The 23332-nt window shown below is 37.4% G+C and overlaps 1 protein-coding gene across 1 annotated transcript in view; it reads right to left on the bottom strand.

Moving 5' to 3' along the window:
• Window positions 1-9073: 9073 nt before the first annotated feature.
• Window positions 9074-23332, bottom strand: part of SCEL (sciellin) — a 329317-nt gene continuing 315058 nt past the window's right edge. The window contains 5 exon segments of the mRNA XM_068526475.1: window positions 9074-9129; window positions 10936-11038; window positions 13064-13172; window positions 16662-16736; window positions 18558-18629. Of these exon segments, the coding sequence (XP_068382576.1) occupies window positions 9113-9129; window positions 10936-11038; window positions 13064-13172; window positions 16662-16736; window positions 18558-18629 (376 nt within the window). The 3' untranslated portion in view covers window positions 9074-9112.

Here is a 23332-nt window from a genome sequence, read left to right as displayed (position 1 = left end):
GAAGCATATTAAGTTTTTGAGCAAATTGTTCTGCTGAAAAACAAAACATAAGCCAGGCTTACGGAAGTCTATGACAGTTTGCCATGCCCCTTCTCCCCCTGAAGCAACCCTGGGTCCCCAAATCCATACCTCCAATGTCCACTGCAGATGTGACCATGGTGGACAGTGGACAAGAGGGTGCCTCCCAGAGAACAGACCGGATGAAACCAAGGATCTTAATACCAGAGGGGACTTTCCATAACTGATGCCCAGCAAACGCTGTTCACTGCCATGGACCACTCACTGGTCCCATTCTTCCCTTCTCTGAATGAGAGTTTTACCTGTGATTACCTCGTTCCTACTCCACAATTGTGTATTGGCTGGTTGGGGGATAGATCATGCCCCTTCTGTCTACGGGTCCCTGCACTGGAGAGGGTCGTATCAGGACCTGACAGAGGACACTGAGAGTCAACCAGAATTCCTGGCCTCTGAGCTGGATGAGTGATCAAATGGGATTTCAGGATGTACCCCTTTGAGGGGTGTGCTCTGTGTGTGGGAACAAAGGTGCGCCTGGATAATTGAGCAGGAAGCCAGAAGGAGAGATGTGTCATGGATACTCGTTTTATTCTGCCTTCTTCCTTTAGTAATAGAAACACTTCAGATGTAATTGGCCTCATGGCTAGAGACTACAGTTCATCCTCCTGTGCAATCCACCTAGCCAGGAGTCCCAATTTATTTCAAAAGGGATGCAAGTCGGAGTGTTGTGTGAAAGTTTTGTGCCACATCTTTAAAAAGCAAGGTGGTTGTCTCCACTCTCCCTTCCACGGAGCTGGAAGGCGGAAACAGTGCTGGCGAGCCTGCTTCGATCCTGGAGGAAAAGCAGCCCCCTAGGGCATGGCAGAGTAACAGGACAGAAGGAGCCAGCATCCCTGCATTAGACCAGAGCTGCTCTGCTCACCTTTTCTGGACCACAGCCTAACCCAGGGCTGTCATGTGGAAGAGAAAGAAATTTCCATGTGTCTGGAACCCTTGTCTTTCTGGATTTCATTGTTTTGAAGCTTAGTCTGTATTCTAACCCCATATCTATCATTTGACAATGTTTACATGCCCAGCATTAGTGAGCTAGAGTCGGGTTTTAATAATAATTTATTAAAAAATAGTGTACTTTAGAGTTGTTTTAGACTTACTGTAAAATTTTGAAGATAATACAGAGTTCCCATACATCTCACACAGAGTTTCACCTATTATTAACATCCTACATTAGCATGGTAGCTTTGTCACAATTCATGAATCAATTATAAACTAAAGCCTTGGATATGAGGGTGATCTGGCTGCGACATCTGTCACCACCCTATTGATCGCCAGGATCGATGTGGCTGATCTGGCTGGCTAGGAAGGTGACCTCCCTCCCTCATTGCTCCATATGTGTCCCTCCCAAAACTGCCCACTTGGTCGGCCTTCCCCGATAGAGGAGGACCGTTCTTGGGTCAAGGGTCTACTAATTGCTGTGCTCCCCTGCTAGAACCTGCACACAAGATCTCAAGGTCCATTTGTAGGAGAACGTAGGGTAGCCAAACTTCCAGGACTCCAGACACATCCTAATGAGTCTGCATGTGGCAGTCTGCCTTTCTTTAAAAAAAACAAAAAGAAGGGCTTCCCTGGTGGCGCAGTGGTTGAGAATCTGCCTGCCAATGCAGGGGACACGGGTTCGAGCCCTGGTCTGGGAAGATCCCACATGCCGCGGAGCAAATAGGCCCGTGAGCCACAATTACTGAGCCTGCGCGTCTGGAGCCTGTACTCCGCAATAAGAGAGGCCGCGATGGCGAGAGGCCCGCGCACCGCGATGAAGAGTGGCCCCCACTTGCCGCAATTAGAGAAAGCCCTCGCACAGAAACGAACACCCAACACAGCGATAAATAAATAAACAAATAAAATAAAAAATTTACCAAAAAAAAAACAAAAAGAAAAGAAAGAAAGAAAAAGCAACACTAGAGCCTATATTTTATTCAGAATTCTTTAGCTTTGACTTAAGGTCCTTTTTTTGTTCCAGGATCTCATCCAGGAACCATATTACATTTAGTTGTCATGTCTCAGGCTCTTTTTTTGCTGTGATGGTGTCTCGGACTTTTAAATTTTTGATGACTTTGTTAGTTAGTTTTGAGGAGTATTGTCTCCTCAATTAAGATGTGTGTTTTTCTCATGATTAGACTGGAGTTCTGGGTTTTGGGGAAGAAGGTTACAGAGATATTGTGCTATTTTTTTATCACATCCTATCAAGTACATGCTAGTAATACCATTAATTATTATTGATGTTAATCTTGATTACCTTTCTGAGGTAGTGTTTGTCAGGTCTCTCCTCCATAAAGTTACTCTTATTTTCCCCATCCCATAATGTGGTCTGGAAGATATGCACTATGCAGCCCACACACAGGAAGTGAAGAGCTATGTTCTACCTCCTTGAGGATGGAGTAGCTATATAAATTATTTGGAATTCGGCATGGGAGATTTGTGTCTCCTCCATTATTTATTTATTCAAATGTTTATTGATGCCAGCACAGACTCACAAATCTTTATTTTATACTTTGGGTTATAATTCAATGCTACATTATTTATTTAGTTGCTCAAATACAGCTTTGGCCATTGGGAGCGCTTTCAATTGACACCTATGTCCCTTTGACATATCCACATCATTTGTGTGTACATACGTGTGTGCATGTATATGTTTGAGCACTTCCTTATTTCCTGGCACTATAAGATGCTCCAGGTTCATCTGCTCTACATCCTGCCCCAGCCCTAGAACCAGCCATTTCTCCAAGGAGTCTTGGTCACTTTTATTGGAGAATGGTATTAAAAAATCAAGATCTGGATTCATTGCTTCTAGGCTCTGTCAGCTGACAGAGCAAGAAAATATATGTGTGTATACTAACACATGTAAATGCACATACCTTTAGATATTTCTATGTGTAACCATCCATATCTATATTAAACTAAACACAAAATCATACTGATGTCTCTAACTCACTCATTACCACAGGGACCATTCCTGTCTCTTCCCCTCCTTATCTGTAACCTCCCACTCCGACGGTGAGAAATGTGGCTCCCACCAACCACTGTCTATTTACTGAATTATTCAATTCCAGTATATACGTATGTATAGTGGTTTCAGAATTGTTAACCTGTACTCCATGAAAAACAACTTGGTCAACTAGAGTACAGTGATCTGTACGGTTGCTGTGTCTTTAGTCTTACACACTCCACTCATTTCCAAAGTTACTGTTCACTCATTTTCAGAGCTACTAAGGTCAGCCCCTTTTCCCCTCACCCCCTTTACTGAGACCGTTTCATACATTTGCAATACCATTGGATCCTTTTGCAACACTCTGCATTCCATCCTGGGATCCCTTGCCCCTGAACACCTAAATGAGATTTAAAATTTGCATATATTAAGGTTCATTCTTTGTACTGCTAAGTTCTGTGGGTTTTGACAAGTGCATAGTGTCATGTATTCACCATTGCAATATCCAGTATAGTTCGGGTGCACTAAAAAATTCCCCATGCTTCACCTATTCAGCTCTCCATCTCCCCAGGCCCACTCCTCTTGAAGCCCCAGCAATCACTAATCTACTTACTGTCTCTATGGTTTTGCCTTTTCCAGAATGTCACATAAGTGGAATCATATAGTATGGAGTCTTTTTCAGACTGGCTTTTTTCATTTAGCAATATGCATTTAAGAAGTATCCATGTTTCTGCAGATTTGATAGTTCATTCATTTTCATTGCTGAATATTACTCCATTGTAGGGATGTACCACAGTTTTGTCAAGACATTTGTTTATTGAAGGGCATCTTGGTTTCTTCCAGTTTTTGATGATTATAAATAGAACTGCTATAAACATTTACATGCAGCTTTTTGTATGGACTTAAGTTTTCAAATTAGTTGGGTAAAAACCTAGGAGCACAATTGCTGAATTATGTGAAAGAATATGTTTAGCATTGTAAGAAACTGCCAAACTGTCTTCCAAAGTGGCTGTACCATTTTGCATTCCCATCATCAATGAATGAGAGTTCCTGATGCTCTGCATCCTTGCCAGCAATTGGCATTCTCAGTTTTTAGTTTTTAGCCATTCTAATAGGCATAAAGTAGTACCTTATCCGTGTTTTAATTTGCATTTCCTTAATGAAAAATGATGTTGAGTATCTTTCATATGTTTATTTGCCATCTTCTTTGGTTAGGTGTCTGTTTAGATCTTTTGCTCATTTTTTAAAATAAGTTTTTTGTTTCCTTATTGTTTAGTTTTAAGAGTTCTTTGGTATGGAGGACAAATTCTTTATCAGATATCTACTTTGCAAATATTTTCTCCCAGTCTGTGGCTTATCTTCTCATTCTCTTAACAGTGCCTTTCACAGAGCACAAGTTTTTAATTTTAATAAAGCTGACTGAAATTTCTTTTATAGATTGTGCTTTTGATGTTATGTCCAAAAACTCGTCACCAAGTTTAAGGTCATGTTGTTTTTCTCCTACATTTTCTTCTGGAAGTTTTACGGTTTTGCATTTTACATTTAAGTCTATGACCCATTTTGAGTTAATTTTTGTAAAAGATGTAAAGTCTGGGTCTAGGTACATTTTTTTTTCTTTTTTGCATATGGGTGTCCAATTATTTCAGCACCATTTGTTGAAAAGACTATTCTTTCTCCATTGAATTGTCTTCGTGCTTTTGTCAAAAATCAGTAGTCTATATTTGTCTCAAAATAATTTTAATCTGTTCATGAAACCAATAGTAGTCAATAATATTTTAATGACACAAATTTAAAAGGCATAAATGAATTTTATGAAATGCCACCATTCATTTGATAATCTATATTTTTAATAATCCATTATGAAACAACCATGGCCTGTATCTTGCCTGCTTCTTCAACCTCATCTCTTTCTGTTCATTAATTCCAGCCTCCTGGCAATCTTTCTGTGATTTCTTTAAATCACATCAAAGCTGCACTTGCCTTAGGGACTAAACACTTTCTTGTGGGAGACTTTCAATCCAGTTTGCCTTTGTGGGCCTGAAGGGTCCTTGAAGTTCATGATCTTTCCTTTTCTCTTGGGAAAGGAGATAAAATTAACAAATTGTGCCTGTCAAGAAAGTTATATCAAGATCTAAATGTTCCTTTCCACCAGATACATTATTCATATTGCAACAAAGGACAAGAACATGTAACATTCATAAAATTCCTGTGAGAAGTCTCTTCTAGATCTGAAATTATGCTGTCTAATTGTTTACTGTTTCTATTTGGAAAACAGAAAGGAATTTGATTCTGAGTGCTGCCTCAAATGAGGTGAGGAAACAGTCATGCCTGGCCCCTTGTTTCCACTTCAGGTGAACGCTGGTTCAGAACCACCTTTGACAAAGTCACTCCTTTATCCAAGTGAGCAACTTCAGCCTGAGGACCAGGACAAAGTAGCCATTTGCTGTAACCCACCCATTGGCAGAGAGCTGAAAGCTATCTAAGTAATATCTGAATATTGTTTTGCGTGAGGAATAGAGGAAGCTTAAAAATGCTTTGACTATTCTCTGTCTCTTGGCATCTGTGAACTTCTATCTCGTGTTTAAGAGAAGCACGGACACATTTAGCCCAGAAAGTGGTCAGATTTTGGCTGATCCTAAAACATCTCCGCCTGGAGTGCTTTGCCCCAGGCTGGTTCCTTCTCATCATTCAGCTCTTATTTGAAATATTACCTGACAACATTATTTTTAAATACTACCCCTTGGCCTAGTCGCTGCATTTTATTTCCTTCCTGGTCTTATTTGCTTTCAGAAATTATTGTGTTTATTTATTTTTTGTCTTTCAAACTGTGCCTCCACCCTTCCTTTAGAATTTAAGTTCCATGAGGGCAGGAGCCTTGGTTATTTTTGTTATCACTCAGATCTGGAACACAGTTTCTAAATGAAGATTTTTAAATTGTTGGATAACAGAACAAATGAAGGAGTGAATGAATGAGTGACAGTAGATTATAAACAATGCAATTTTTCCTACAGAGTCTAGAATGATTGGGCATTTCAATGTACTAATGAGAAGAATGTTTCAAAGAGGCAATGAAGTTAAAAAATCTTTCCCAGATGGCATTTATAAGGCAATGATAATGATCAGTTTCCTCTCTTCTAGTGAAAAAACGGAAACCATTACCTAATTCAGGAGACATTTGAACATTTCAGTACTATCTCAGAAGCCATACTTCTCAAATAGCAGAACAAAGATCCAGTAAACACGATTCAGAATTCACTTTGTGTTGTGACAAAGTTAACATGCAATTCTGCAGCACATTCAAAACATTCACCAACTCTTAGGCATCTAACAAAAGATATAATCTAAGAATGGGGTAAGCAGCAGGAATAGAGTCATAGATTCTTGCAGTGTTTGCGCTGGTGGGTACAATAGCAAGCCAATGTTCTCAATCTCACATTTTAAGTAGCAGGAAATTGACCCATGAGGGAAATGGCCTATCCAAGTTAACACAGATATTTATGGGTGCCGCTGGGAACTGTTGAGTGCTATGGAATAGGTGGAATGCTAAAAACAATTTATTTACATTGTACCAAATAACCAGTATATTCAGTAGTAACAACTACAACAACAAAAAAATCAGCATCATCATGGTAAGTTTGCCTCTACGTAGACCAAACAGTCACTTGGTTTGGTAGAGCTCTGAATCAAGCTGAATAGGAAAATGTTCCAAACACTCATGATTTTCTATCATAGTAAACAAGCCAGAGAGTGCCCCAGCCGTGAGAACTGGACCGTCTCATCACTCCTATCTAATTATAGGAGGGATTACAATCGAACAATTAAGGATGCAGAGATTACTTCTTGAATACATTTTTATTTCTTGGCCTTAGTAAAAGGAAAAAAAAGGTTTTTAACAAATTCTATTTCCAAGATTACGAGATATATTTTTGTTTTGCTTTTTGGAAGGATACTCTCATAGTGGAGCAATTAATTATTTTTTAGAGACATCTCTTCATTTGTAATAGAATTCAGGGCCTGGTATTCTGAGATTTAGGCAGTTGTGTCCAGGAAAAGTATGCCAATCATAGCATAATTAGTTAGCTGCAAAAAAAAAAAAATGAGATCTTACAAACTGTTTTAGGAATCTGTCATTCCTATGGGAGCAAGTAATCCCAGACATGAGGAAGAGGACTTGGTAAATCAGAAGCCCTTCTCTCTCCACTCTGTATTTATTCCATTTTTACAACAGCTTTTGGTTTAATTTAATACATTATTGTAGAAGAAAGGGTCCATTAAACAGCTACAGAAAAGTGAGAATTACGTTCCTTTTAGGTTTTTTTTTAAATTAAGCATTCAACAGTAGAATCCTTTAAAAATGATATTCAAATGATTTTTAATTACCACAAAGGCATTGAGATGTTAATACACTATATAAAAGAGAGGGATACTATTTCATTCGTCCTTTCCTGCCACAAATTCCAACTCTAAGAAAATTATTTCTTTTGATCCACTCTGATAGCATGTAATAAGAGAACAATAAAACATATGGCTCAATTACCACCGCTTCTCATCAAGCATGAATTAATGAATATCAAATTATTATTAATTGTTTTTTCTGGCTCCCTCTCCATAGGACAATGATTACACATTTCTGTATTTTAATAAGCATTAGTGTTTAACACTTTGTGGACCAGTGTCTAAGAGGAACAGATGCTTGAAGTCATTATACAGAAGAATAACTCTTTACATTTATCAACATTTAGAAAATACATGATTATCTTTTAATCTCCCTAGTTTGTCAGTTTTTTACAACTGCCTTAAACTCCCTTAGAATTCCACCCTCTCTCAACGTTCCATATGCTTTCCTTTGAGAAGCAATTGCTATGTGCATATAAAGTAGTTTATAAGTGCAATGTCTCAATTTTAATAATAATAATAGTTCCTCACAAGATTATTGAATTTTCAATTCCTTAAGAAAAAGCTCTTTAAAAATCAAAGTTATAGATTGAGCAGTTAAAAAATTAATTTAGGCAGCATGGCACAGAATATAATAAATTATGATCACTATAATTGACATATCAATGTCAGTGAGTAATACTTATAGATACTGTATAAGAAGATTCTGTATAACTGACAGTTCATTTATTTTTATAAGCCAGCTGTAAATATAAAGTGCTATGTAATAGGAATAGATATAGCATGCTAAAGAACATGTCTTTGTAGTCCATAACTTTCATTATTTCTCATAGATCATTTATGAAACCAGATTTTGAAATGCATGCAAGGAAAACTTGACAAATTATGTAAACACTACATGTCATATGATTTAACCCATTACCCATAAATGCAGGTCTTTCTGTTTTTAAAACACATTCTACAAAACTTATATCTGTGATAAACTGAAGGATGATACCAAGGTTAGATTGTTTAGATATCCTATCTAGTTCAACATGCCTAACAAACACAGATTCAGGTATGCTTCTAAAGAGCAAACAAAAACTTGCTTTAGAATCTGATAATTTTGGAGCAGAAAGTGACCTTAGAAATCATTTTGTCCATTGCCCCTCATGTTACAGATAATAGCACAGAAATCTGAAAAGTTTAAGTGATTTTCTAAGGTCCATACAACTTTATACGTTAACATCTTTCTGCCATACTTTATCTTTCTGCCAAAATTTCTATCAACATTACTTTTGCACATAAAGGAAACATATCTTGCTCCCATGACAGTTTTGTCAAGACTTCAGTTACGTCTGTAAATCCAAATTCTTAGGGAAACAAAGGTGAGAAAATGGTAAATTTGTCTATAATGGAAACCGTGACACACAGCCTAATACTGAGCAGAGATGGACCTGGTCAAGGCTGACAATGCTCACTGCCATCAGAAGAATCCTTCCTTTGACGCTGGGAACTAGAACCACTTGAATTTTTGCTCTCTAAATCTAACCAGATACCAGATGGTTCCCTTTATGTATGTGACCTTAGTGGAGGCAATTAGATTATTTATGCAATAGCAGAGTTGTTAATTCTATACCAGAGTCAATCTTTGGTGTAAAAGCTTTTCTAGATTATATGTTCTTACAATAAAAATTTTAATTCCTTAGTGAATGCTTTCATCTTGATTTTCATGTGCCAGAATTACTGAATCCACTTTGCTGAAAAATTTAAAGAAAATAAGTTAGATATACAAATTCAGTACAAAAATAAGCCTGTAACTAAAGTTCTAAAAATAATTACTCATCAAGGGGGTAGTGGTGGGTTAAGCATTTTACTTTCACCTCCTACTGCATTCATCACTGTGGCATGGCTTTTCGTCATACCATAAATACAAAGCACCAATGTCCTGTACTCATATTTATGACATGCCTGAGAGTCATGTCTTGACAACTTAATTATACTATAAAGGGCTTCCCTGGTGGCAGCAGTGGTTAAGAATCCACCTGCCAATGCAGGGGACACGGGTTCGAGCCCTGGTCCAGGAAGATCCCACATGCCGCGGAGCAACTAAGCCCGTGTGCCACAACTACTGAGCCTGTGCTCTAGAGCCCGCGAGCCACAACTACTGAAGCCCGTGCGCCTAGAGCCCGTGCTCCGCAACAAGAGAAGTCACCGCAATGAGAAGCCCACGCACCGCAACGAAGAGTAGCCCCCGCTCGCCGCAACTAGAGAAAGTCTGTGCGCAGCAGCGAAGACCCAACACAGCCAAAAATAAAAATAATAAATCAATAAATTAAAATAAATAAATAAATAAATAAATATACTATAAAAATGCACACAGGGAAGAAAACACAAAGACTTCTGAGTGTTTTGGTAACCACATCTCCTAAACCGTATCATGCACTCCCAGGACTGAAAGTTTTAGAGCTGCACCATGCACATCAAGGCCCCTTGATTAACAATGGATCCTGATAAGGCTGCTCGATTAGGAAAAGAAAAGAAATATGAGAACTGGCTGGGGAAAGCAGAAAATAGAAGGCAAAGTATGAATATAATTAGCTTTGTTCTTGTCATTGATTCTGCAGCCTGATGGAACTCGGCTTTCTGAATATTTTTCAGAGTATTTTCCAGATGTAGCCTCTCAGTACCTCATTAATATCACACATTTGTCATTAAATTCCATATTTCGGATCCCGTGTAAAAATCGCAAATGCTCCTTTTTCATTCACCACCAGCAGGAAACTTGCCTTTCACACAGTGCTGTTGACCAGCTCCCCAATATCATCATGGTTATTCTACCTACTTACTATTGAAGTAAAAATTAAATGTTGATACTAGCTTTACAATGAAGTTTCATAGGATTTTATATTGCTAGCTTAATGTGCACTGTACACATCTTTTAAATCAACTTTTACAGCTTTCATGCTAAGCTTATTGAAAGTATGAGTTAAAAATGCAGACCCTTAATGTTACTTCTCAAAACATCTATGCTAATTAGGTGTCCAAATTATAGTAAAGTTGGTCTTAAAGGTAAAAAAAAATACTCAAATGTTATATGCAATATAGAATTGTACACCATTAACTCTAAATTTTCCGTTTAAAAATAACATTAATATAGAATTGTACACCATTAACTCTAAATTTTCTGTTTAAAAATAACATTAAAAGGCATTCAGTATAATAACCAAATTACGTTGAAAAAAAGTATATTCCGGTGCAAATGTAAAGGTCATTCACAGAAATGCACTTCAATTCCACCGATCAGTAGAGCAAAGAAAATCTGTTTTTGTTTGGAAAAAATGGAAAATTTCCTAAAATAAATGACTTTTGCTTAGCTGTATCTATGTCTGGTCTGACATCAGAAGAAAATATAAATGTTGACTGATTTTTATACCATAAAGTGAAATGCCACCATTGTATCTGCAGCTGAATTTTTAATATAATTAAGAAAATACTTTTATCTTTCATCAATATCAAAAGTTCATTAATGTTAGTGATGGTTCCTTACAGAGCGTAACACTTACCTACAACTTGAGAGTAGCAATGTTCACAATGTATTGTCTGTCTATAAATCCAAATACTGTCACCTGCTTGTAGGTTTTCCAAAGGTTGTTTGCATATTTCACACTAAACAGAATGTATAAAGTTTACATTATATATGAAGTTTAGATTCTTGGCGTAACAGGATTAAAAAAAAAAAAAACTTTTACTTCATTCAGTACCATCCTTCATAGCAACACTCAGATGAAGCCTCAAGAGAACTCAGAGGGAAAATAAGAGTATACTTACTTGTCTGCGATCCACACACTGAACTTTGCAAATAAATCCTCTCATAAATCCCTCTACTACGGAGGTGTGCCTTTCAGGGCATATATACCACTGAAGTTTCTACGTAACTCACAACAGAGTAGATACACATTTTCAGAAATCGGTTATGCCAAAGACAAGATCACCACTGGATATCGCAAACAAAAACACAAAGTGCATTTATTGTTTGCTTACTAAGGGAGAGCTATGCTGTCCGGGTATAGCGTCATTGAGCAAAACGAACTTCTGATCCTATGCAGGGTTTAGGGAGAAGTTTGTTTCAAGCTGTGTTGGTTAAGGAGGAAGGAAAGGCTTGACATCTGCCTTAGACCTGTGCTCACTGGAGCAAGTTCACTGCCAACTGGCTGACTTTCAAGTTCACTGACGCAGATTGTCATAGATCAGTTTGACATGTTTAAGCCAGTTCAGATGGTTCTCTATTATTATGGCTATAGAATGATCTGTCTTTTCTTAGGAGTGTGGGGACATTTTTATTCTCAGTAGTATTTTATAATTAAATTGAAAGTGGAAATAAATCATCCAAAATATAATAAATGGAAATCATCCCAAATATAATAAAAGCAATAATCAGGAGAATTTCCTTCTTTTAAAAAGTTTTCTGCATAATAATTTTAAATAAGGAGCTATAGACTAACTTTTGTTTCATTGAGTAAACTTAATAATTAAAAGGAAATTTTACTGTCATAATTAAATAATTATGAAATTTTCAGATTATATTTTAAGTAGACTTCTATATGTGATGGCCTAAAATTGGATTTTATTTGCTCAAAACGAGGCATTTCTTCTTGCTTTGTGTCACTTTCTGAAGCTAATTTAAGGAGAAGCAATCAATTGTCAAAGTATTACATCTACGTGACTGAATTAGATAATTTGTATCAGTCATAGAATATCAGCACTAGAAAGGACCCATAGATTTAGGCTGTGGTTCTTAAACTGGCTGCCTGTTAGATCTATCTAAGGAGATTGTAAAAATACCAATGCCCAGCAATCATCTCTAAGATTCTTGATTTAATTGGGGCTGGTCCCAAGCATTCTATTTTTCTCCTAATCTCCCCAGACAATTATAATATGCATCCAGGGTTGAAAACCACTGGTCTAATCAGCTACTTCATTTTATAGATGAGGAAACTGAGGCTAAGCTAATTTCGATGATCGTCCAAAGTCACATGGCCTCAATTAGTGTCAGTTAGAACTCCAGCTCAGGTCTTCAGGCTCCCAGTTAAGTGCTCACCCAGTTACACCAAAAACTATATTGTTGACCTACGCAATGTTTTTGTGAAAAGTAAAAGAAATAGCATATAAAAACACAAACTGTGAAGCATTCTACTATGTACGCTTTATTATTATACTAAGCCACATTTAATTAGAATGAATCACGCTCTCAAAAGCAGACTGAGTTTCAACTATCGTTAAGCACATTGGTCCTAATTTCATGACGTAAGGAGCTGCTAGCTTTCTTCTCAACAATTTCTTGGCCTTTTCATATTTCATTATATATTTTATGTAATGCACGATTTATGAAAATGCTGCAAAAACTTTTCTAAAGAGAACAAGTGTTTACCTTTTTACAGATTTCAATCTGTAGGGTAAGAGTTATAAATGTGTCAATAATCAACTTTTAAGCTTAAAGCCAAGACAGTAATTATAAACCTTGGAGGTTTAGGCTGTAGAACTCTGAGAAATGTTTAAATAGTGCATTATTAATGTGCATGACGGTGTTTCTGAAAGCTTTAACTTCATCTCATGTATTTCATTAAATAATTATTTTTATTCCAATCATTATGCAATTTTATATTGAGTTAAGTGCAATAAACATAGCCTTACCTTGAAGCAAGTGGAATGGCAGCAAATTTGTAATTCATTTAAAATCATCTTAGCTTCTGTGCCCAAGGGTTTTCGACAGTAAGTGCACATATCCATTTCAATGACAGACCTATAGAGATGTAAGCAATTAAAAATAAATTTGTCATCATGCAAAAGACAGATGTATTCCCCATAAAGTCATATGGAAATGATATGTTAATTTTGTTGATACTGTAGTAAATTGTGTAAAAATCAAGGAAAGCTGAGGATTTACTTATCCTAGGATAGCAGGATAAGTGATTGATTCTTCTAGTTATTTCAAAATGATATCAAAGAATTAACATGAAGGAAAGCCTCAGATTATTAATTCATTAGCAATCAAAAGTGCATCTGGGAAGGACAAAGACGTTCACAGTTTTCTAACTGAACTAGGTCATAAGTACCCCTTGAAGCTAGAAGAGGGTTTTGAATTATTAATGTACTTATATCATAGAAAAATTATGCTGCAGATTAATATAAAAATTTAACTCTCAAAACGTTCAATAGGACAAAAATAGAAATCCATTCAAGAATGTGTTGGTGAATTCACAAATGATGGATAACCTAGATTCTAGGGTCTAGAGTCACTAAAACGCTCCCCTATGCCACTTCTCTTGGTGTCATTGTAAGACTCAGAATATTGGGGGCCCTTTCATGACAAAAATTCTCCAATATGATATTATCTCACCACAAATTTGATGGGGAAAAAAGAGCTTTGCTATTTACTTTGGAAAAATAATGTTCAATAATAAATAAATGATCAGCAAGTCCAAAAGACCTTGGGTCGCGCCAGAGTCTTAAGAAAGGCCAATAACTACTTGATTCTTTTCCTTTTGAAAGGTCTTAGGACAGTCTTAAATAGCACCTTGCAGAGTTTACTAGTCTCAGGGTGTTAGCAAACAAGCCTGAAATTTCCAAAGTAGGATACATACCGGGGTGGTGAAATAAAAATAGCTAATACTTAATAGTGCTAATATGTTTAATATGTGCAGTGCATTTTCCATGCACTTTGCTTATATCAACTCGTTTATTCTTCATAACACCTCTGAGAAGCAGGTACTCTTATTTTTATCATTATTTTACAGAAGAGAAAGCTGAGGCACAGAAGGGTAAGTCATACAGCCAGTGAGTGGCAGAGGCGGGATTTGAATGAAGGCAGAGCGGCCACAGAGCCCTGTGCTACCTCTGGGCCTGCTTGTGAGATTGCCTGGGCTCGCTGGGTTAGAAAGAATGAGTCATGCCCAGAAACCACAATCGATCCTGTCCTCAAGCCCAGGACTGGAAGCAGAGAGGAGGGAAAGTTGAGGGGAGGAGGGGGTGAGAGAGGAAAGGGATTGGAGTAGATAAACCTTGTTTCATTTTATACTCTCAGCCATTCTAGTAATCTCTTCTTCCCTTATGTATATAAATAAATATTTCCCTCTTTCAATGATCTCTCTAGGTACTTGCTTACATATTCCGGGCAAATAGTTTCCTATGCATTTTTCACATATATGCGTATGTAGGTACCCACACACTTAAATTTCCCATGTTAGGCTGTAAGCACTTCCAGAGTAAAAACTGCCACTCTCTAGCATTCTTCCATTCCAGAGACACTGAGACAGGAGCTGGGAATATAAAGAAGAGTGAGAGAGTCTCCTCCAATGAGAAGCCTTCTTTCCACTAGGGTAGCCAGGTGTGTGATCGGATGATCACCACATATTTATGGGTGTGTGAAAAGAGTTAGGAGAACACAGCCAGTGGAGCAACTAATCCCTGGGGTGAAGCAGGAAAGGCTTGTCGGCATAAGTGCCATCTGAGTTAAAGCTTGAGGGTGAAGGAGCTCTCAAGGGGAGCTCAGTGAGGTGGGGAGGGGCGTGATGGAGGGGTTCCAAGCAGAGTGAACAGGATGCACCAAGGTGCCACACAATGAGGGTGGCTGGAGTGATTGAACATCCGGCAATATTCAGCAGGATCAGGTTCTGAAGGCCCATAAATCGTGTACAGAGGAATTTGGCATTTACCCTGTAAAGGGGCACTGGCCACTTTATGGGATTGATGTGCTGAGGTAAGAACTGTGGGGATGCAGCTAATTTCACACAATGAGCAACAGAAAAAGTTTGCTGGACTAACTGGTTTTAATGGACAATTGACTTTTGCTCTGATGACCAAAAAAATTTCAAGGATCACTTGAGGAATAGGAGTGAAATTCTTCACTTTGAGAGCAATATTTTAATGTAGAATGTTTTTCTTCCTTAACAATAAAAATATGAGCCCAGGGAAAGCTCTGGTGTTGGTGTTATCCTTACTAAGATCATACTTAGTCAGGAATTCTCTGCTGTTCCAGTGGCTAGGACTCCATGCTCTTACTGTCAGGGACCTGGGTTTGATCCCTGGTCAGGGAACAAAGCTGTGCCTTGTGACCAAAGAAAAAAAAAATATATCATACTTAGTCAAAGATCTTTTCAGAGCATTATGAAAAACCTAGCTCTGGTGTTTTGGTTGTCTAAGCGGTACTTGTGGTGCTCCTGTAGTCACATCAAAGAGGTATGACTTAAAGGCAAGACACTAAGAAGAGCCTGGTAATAGAAGATCTTACAAAAGTGACAAAAAGAGGATATAATTTTGATGCCTGGCCCACCTATGTTTCCCTTAGTAAATGGAACATAGGTTTGTTTATTCAGGAATAATTTATTGAGTACCTGTTAGGTGCCAAGGACTGCGTTACAAGCTGAGGCTGTGCATAAAAATAAGATATGTCGTGACCCTCGGTGAGCCATATTTCCACCCCCTGCAATAGAGAAATACCATCGATAGAATACCGGACATTTGCCTTACAGCTGGTTTCCAGTGGTTGGATTGAAATGCTAATTATTTTTATTTCCTCCGTTGGAAGTCTGCAGGCCACAGTCTCATGAGTGTCACCTATTTACCCGACTGAGCATAAAATGGTAAAAGAGAGTAATCAAGAGCAAAAGCCTGAGGTCAGTTTACCGGCACTAAATTGATGCTCATCCTAACCCCCTTCCTGGGAACTGAGCACGGGCCCCAGTGGGTCACAGCGGCACATCCACGCAGCTGTTTGTAAGGTGAGCTGGCTTTGGAAAACCGCGAGGAGGGAGGGCTGCGGGCACAGTCTGGGGATGCAATGAAGCCTAGATGCTAATAATGTGGCAGTACTGGGGACTCCTGGGGTCACCAACAGCAGAGACACTTGCCTGGGAGGCAGCTGTAAGGCACAGAAAGCTCTAATGGAATAAAGTACATCAAAATCAAAGAACAACAGCCAGAAAGCCAAGGAGCAAATTCCTAGATGCAGAGGTTGCTGTACTTCGTTCCACTCATACAATCACCAATATAACCACTGTCAGGAGTGTCATCTCCAAGTTCAATGGACTGCAAGAATGTGTACATATATATTTCAGTGCTATGTACATAGTGAAGATATGTAAATATATATTATATATAAATATATACACATATATAATAAAATGTATATTTATAAAGTATATACACACATATTTATCTATAATATGTAAAAATACATATGTTTACATGTGTGTGTGTATACTTTTATGTATGGAAATACAGACATACTCACCTATCTGAAGTCGAATAAACGGTTTGTATGTATTTTCCAGAGATGCCCTCCTGATATCTATCCTTTGGTGATTTACTAGAAACAAACACACATGGACATGTGAGAATTGGGCTATTTCCCTAGTATTGAAGTATATACCCCTATGCAGGCAAGGAAGCACACACACACCCTCTCACACAGCCTCATTATTATTATTCGTTGTGATGTTACAAGCCAGGACAATGTACTGACTCTTTTTTTTTTTTTTAATCTGGAGAAGTATTGATATGCAAGGAACCTCCAAGTTGACATAAGTTGACATATTCACCAAGATAAATAAAGAATGGGGCAAGGAGAGTGCAAGAACAAGTGTAAGCAGGAAAAGCAGTTATTGTTTTTCATGAAGTTTATACTTGCACCTCCCTTATTTTTACTAAAAGAAAGCTATCTGTAGCCTCACATAAAGAATATACACAAAGCACGAGCCAGTGCAGGCAAATATAGACAGACACCATTCACGTAGAGAAACACTCCTGAACTTTTAGAGAAAGCTTTGGAAGTTTTTATATTTGCTTGAAAACATCCAAGAATCATTTAGAATGAAAGCAAAAATATTGTAACTTTTAAAAGTCCTCTTTGTTCCCTTTCTGCTCCAGTTTGTAAACGTCACTCTCTCCTGGAGGCAAATGAAGTGTGCAGTGCACTAACCAGCTGGCTGTCCGTAACTGCTTCCCCAGTACTTACACTACCTGGGAGCATATTAGGACCAGAAGCAATATGTTCCTATTATTTCATACAGTGAAGGATAACTCCATAGCCCTCACTTGGGATTTCTTAATGAGAAATCCTTCTCTCCCTCCAAACTGCCCATAGGCAGACTGCTGTCAGAAATAGAATCTACTTTACGGAACACATAGCCCACAATGCTAAATAAAAGTTTGCACATATTTATGCCTGATACATATAAAATTATTCCCATTTTATTGGTCAGAAAATTGAGACTCGAATTGAGACAGGAAACTGAAGTTAAGTAGTTTTGCTGAGGCCACATAGTCAGTAAATGACAAACTAAGATTCAATCCCAACTCTGATTCTAGGGCCTCTGGTTTAATATATACTGCACTGTCTGTGTAGATTTTAGGGAGAATTGGATTAAGCAGCAAAATCAACGTTGAGGTTGCATTTTACAAGGTAACTTACTTTGGGGTTTGAGGAATCCCTTTTGGGGGGAAGGTTGCTCAAATCGAACGCACCTCGAATTTCTGGGAGCCCCGCCCCCATACTCTGCTCTCTGGCCTCTTTGAAATGGGCGGTGATTAACACATGCGTGCGTATATCCACATCTGAATGCCCCACCGTTACCCTACCCCACAATTAGGCCAATTCTTGTTTTTATACCCCGCGAAATCGAATGACTTGTGAATCCCTGACCTTGTCTGACATTTTCCTCAACATCCATCACATCAAGCAGTGGATTTTGTGGGTCAGAGCTTATTTACTAAAAGTTATACCCCTTATTTCACATTAGAGGTAAACAATGGTCGATAGAACCATTTAATTAAAGTGTGACTCCAAATTAGCATAGGAATACTTGTGTAATTTTATAAAGCTTATTATGGGCATGTATGTTTATGTGACAACTTTCAAATAACTATCCTATTATGTATACATGTGTTATATTAAAATATTTTTTAGTCCATTCAATGAAATTGTATGATTATTTGACAACTACTTAATAGTGGAAAGATTATAAAGAATTATATACTTATTTACATAAAGAAATTGATATACTCTTAAACGTTCCGCTATTTGAAAAAAGCAAGCATACCCTGAAATAATGGCATTCCTTCTTAAACACAGATTATTTCAAAATTATAAAATATATATAGCAAAATACTTCAAATAAATTTCCAGTACCTATTCTCCACATACGTCCTTGTGTACACAACAGTATCCTTTGGTCCTGCATGCCTGGTTTCAGCATTGGAGCTGCAATACAAACCATCTTACTTCATGTTTAAAGTTTGTTTACAGGATAATCAAATTAACAAGGCAATTATCCAACCTTGTGAAAAAAATAATGCTCATATAGTCCTTCTAACTATTACCTTTGAAACACGAATGTTAAAGTGGTATCAATACATTTCTGCAAAATTTATTTATGTCTCCCATTTTGTCTTAACTTCCAGAAGTGTCTTGGCCTACTTCCAGAATACTATTATGCAAATCGGTCACTCAATAAGTCTGTTGTAGAGCACGATGATTATTTTGAATATTCCTGTAACATGTTTTAGTGTCTATTTCCCTGATGTCCCATTCATATTTCCAAACCATTGCTTTCCCCACAAATCTCAAGCAAAAAGTGGACCTTAATTAACGAACATGATAACATCTGATTTAATGAAACCTTTAAATCTACTTAAAGAATGTCAATGCCAATGTCTCAATCATGCTTTTTAAAAAAAATTATAGACTTTTTAAGGAAAAATCACAGTTTACACTCATTATTCATAATTGACAACTTACCAGTGACCAAGTTGTTTACTCAACACCTTTGTATAAGCCTGCTTAGCCACTGGTAAAATTAAAAATTTCTGCATTTCAAAGGAAGGATTAGGTTGTATGTGGATATTTTCTTTAAAAAACAGAAGGAAAAAAAAAAACACAACAGAAGGAGAATAGTCCTGTCAGTTGTTTTATAATTGACCATAGTACCTGAGCGCCTTCCGTGCTTCATAAGAGTAGGCAGTGGTTCTAGAAGATGGGCTGATTAAAGCCTCAGTAGACCCACTAACTTGGCCATCTTGCTTGAGAGAGCAAAGGCAAATATTTGGCACTTAAAATCAAGGCCACCTAGAAGGTTTTTGTTTTATTAAAATTCTGTTCAATGAACTTTTTTTAATATACAGTGAACCTCTTTCTTGTTTGCCTGGTTTCTGCACAGATACACAAATAGAACACATGTATGACTTTACTCCTCCACAGAGACCACTAGCTTACCTTTAGGAATCATCTACAGGCATGTGTCACATTATCTAACGCTAAGACAAAATACTTTTTTACCAAGGGCAGGAACCATCTGAAATTGGTTCCAGTAACATTTTCACAGCAGCAGTGCCATTTTAGAGAGTTTTTCATGTGCAACATATCTGACAGTTTATCAGTTTAATGAAAATTATCCAGGGGTTCCTTGGAGAAATTCCAGTTTCCATTTTGTTTTTAATGGAAAGCAGTACTTTGAAGATTGCAAAAGAACTTTGACCTAGATTTCTGCTAATCTAAAAATGTCACTATGCTTAACAAAGTGCAGGCATATTTGCTTTTTCCTATGAGACAGAGGAAAATTTTAATGCTGGAGTAGTGAAAGCTTTAGCTCTTTTTCCTCACCCGTGTTAGTAAACCCTGATATAGGAGAGACATAAAGACCAAGAGGAAGATTTAGATCTTGATCATGATTTATCATTCTTGACTGGTCTGTTCCTTCCATTTCCAGGTAGCTCTTAAAGAAGAAGAAAACATCTGTTCACATAGTATCAACTCTGGCATACAGAAAACCATCTTCTAGTTTTAAGACAGATGTTTCACAAAACAGATGTTTCACAGCTGAGTTAAAATGACACTAAGTAGTGAGAAAGTAGAATTAATATTATTAGAAGATTTTCTAATATGATCATTAGAATATGTCATTCCAGAAAAATGAACCTAGTTGTGAACTGTTTGGAAATATTCAAATCATATAGTATATAATACAAAACCCAATTTTAGCAAATAGTTTCAAAGGACAAAGGTTGTCAGTGAGTGTGAAATGTGTCTGTATTGTCCTCAGAAAGATAAAATCAAATATCACCAATTTGCAAAATCTGCAGATAGGAAAGTGAAATAATTTGTAAACAGTTCTGATAAGGATTGAACTGTGTCCTGCCAAAATTCTTATGTTGAATTTGGTTTAATTGGTTCGGCATATGGCTTGGGCATTTGCAGTCTTTTAAACCTCTCCAGTAAGTCTCACGTGCAAGTCAAGATTGAGAACCACTACCTTAGAAGCAGCCCGACATCTTACCCAAAAGAGCACTGGTTCTCAAAGTGTGGGCCCTGGATTAGCAGGTGAGTCTGATGTAAATAAAATTTGGGAACCAGTGCAATAGAGGACTCTCCACCAAACTATTCCTTAGATGCCTTGAATAATATTCCTAAAGAAGAACTTATGACTGACAATGTTTTTTGCTTGACGGCTTTATTGTTAAGACGTTACCCTTCATTGAAACAAATTGCTGAATTGTAACTTGCAATCAACGGTCACAATTTTGTTTCTTAATTAAATAACTCCATAAACTATAAAACCAAATATTGTGTTGGAACTTACAAAATTCCAAATGGAATTACACTTGAGAAAATGTTTTCTGCAGTGGAAGTTCACCTTGAAAATGTAACTATCTAGAACCTTCATACACTGCTAGTGAGAACATCAAACGGTACAGCTGATTTAAAAAACAGTCTGGCAGTTCCTCAAATGGAGTTACTGTAGGATCCAACAATTTCACTCCCTAGGTATTTACCCAAGAGAAATGAACACACTCTACACAAAAACTTATATATGAATGTTTATAGCGGCATTGTTCATAAGAGTGAATTACAATCCAACAGTGGAAACAATCCAAATGCCCACCAATTGATAAATAGATAAACAAAATGTAGTACATTCACACAGTAGAATATCATTTGGCAATAAAAAGAAATGAAATACTGAGGCATGCTACAACATGGGTGAACCTTGAAAACATTATTCTAAGTGAAAAAAGCCAGTCACAAAGGACCACATATTTTATGATTCCATTTATATGAAATGTCCAGAATAGGAAATTTAAAGAGCCAGAAAGTAGCTTAGTAGTCGTCCAGAGCTAAGGGGTTGGGGGAAAATGATGTGTGACTGCTACTGGGCATTGGGTTTCTTTTTGAGGTGATGAAAATGTTGTAAAAGTGATTGTGATGATGGTTGTACAACTCTGTGAATATACTAATCAGAAAGCATATAACTATGTGGACATCCAATTACTATACAAAGTGAATACATTCATAAAGTAAATCAAGTGTCAGTTTAACAGATTGGCCTATGACTCTTATTTAGATTTCCACTGTCCTATTTGACTTAACCTTGGCAACTGGACTTTAAACAGCATAAAATAATTTCAACTGATAAATACCCATGTCACTGCAAACTTTACAAATCTCTTTTGCATGAAGACTAAAAGCTTAGTAAGAGCTTACCATTTTGAACTGTTGTATGTGTTAGGGTTTACTTCTATTAAACTATCAAGGTTTTGAGCTCTGGTAAAAATTACAGATTTTAAATATATAAAAAGAAGTATTCTTATTGGTACCAAAGGGGATAGTGGGGGAGGGGGGCAGGAGATAAATTAGGACTTTGGGATTAACACACACACACTACTATATATAAAAGAGATAATCATCAAGGACCTACTGTATAGCACAGGGAGCTCTACTCAATATCCTATAATACCTATAATGGAAAAGAATCTGAAAAAGAGTATATTTTATATATATATACATATAACTGAGTCACTTTTCTGTACACTTGAAACTAACACAGCATTGTACATTAACTATACTTCAATAAAAATAAATAAAATTTAAAAAAAGAATTCTTCTGTGGAAAAATAAAGAGAGGACTTGAGGCCAGGACACCTCTCTAATTTACTAACTTTCTGCACCTGATCAAGTCTCTTACTCTCTGACCCTCAATTTTCTTTCTGTTAAATTTTTACCCATTTTGAGAGCCAAGTAAACTTTCTTTTCTGTAGCCAGAATATATGGGTGCAAAATTGGGCCCAGAGATTTCTTTTTCCACTTTTTTTTTTTCAAGTGAGAATTTTTATGACAGTAGTTCTTTCAGGGCTGGGGCAGTGTCTACATTTTCCATTTAATTTGGAGACAGATCCTGTACAGGATTGGGATAGAACTGAAGAAGAATGAATAACATCTGAACACAGAACTGAGGGATGAGCAAATGATTTTGTAGTGGTGGTTAAAGCCTCCAGACGTAGTAACTGACTGTGATGATCACCATCCCACTGGAGAGACGGGGTGCATTTGTGAATGTACGTGTGATTGTCGGGTTATGTTAGGTAAGAGGCACAGATGAAACTGCAGGAAAGTAAAGGAGAGTGTGTGCACGTTACAGCCAGCCACGGTGTTTTCCATCCCACACCCTCTTCTACATAGATGGTCACAACCACACCGCCTTGCTGAAGGAGGCCAGACAGACCTTGGAAAGCTAGAGGAAGGTGAAGTTACGAGGAAGGAGAGGCAGCTAAAGTTCTTGGTTATCATACAGCTACAGAGCAGAGAATAAGGAAGCCAATAGGTAGAGGGAAGAGCAGGAGAAAAATAGGCAGAAGCCAACAAAGAACTGACAATGACAAAGAACTAAGGTTAACGTCTAGGGATTCCTGATGGAATGTCCTCCGGTCAAGAATGAACAACCTTCCAGTTCAGGCCTCTGTGAAGCCCGGCCATTCTACCATTCCTGCCCTTGAATTTCCATTTCCTCATTAATCTTTCCAATAAAACCCTGTTTCATGAGCAAGCCTAACTCAAACTGAAATGCCTCTCAAGTCATATTCAGTGAAAAGTTCCTTAATTATACCTCCTCATTTACTTGTCATTTTTTAATC

This window comes from Eschrichtius robustus, chromosome 18 (genome assembly GCF_028021215.1).
Source record: "Eschrichtius robustus isolate mEscRob2 chromosome 18, mEscRob2.pri, whole genome shotgun sequence".
Taxonomy (NCBI): domain Eukaryota; kingdom Metazoa; phylum Chordata; class Mammalia; order Artiodactyla; family Eschrichtiidae; genus Eschrichtius; species Eschrichtius robustus.
The sequence above is the reverse complement of the archived record's forward strand: the minus strand, read 5'-3'. Positions and strand labels throughout refer to the sequence as shown.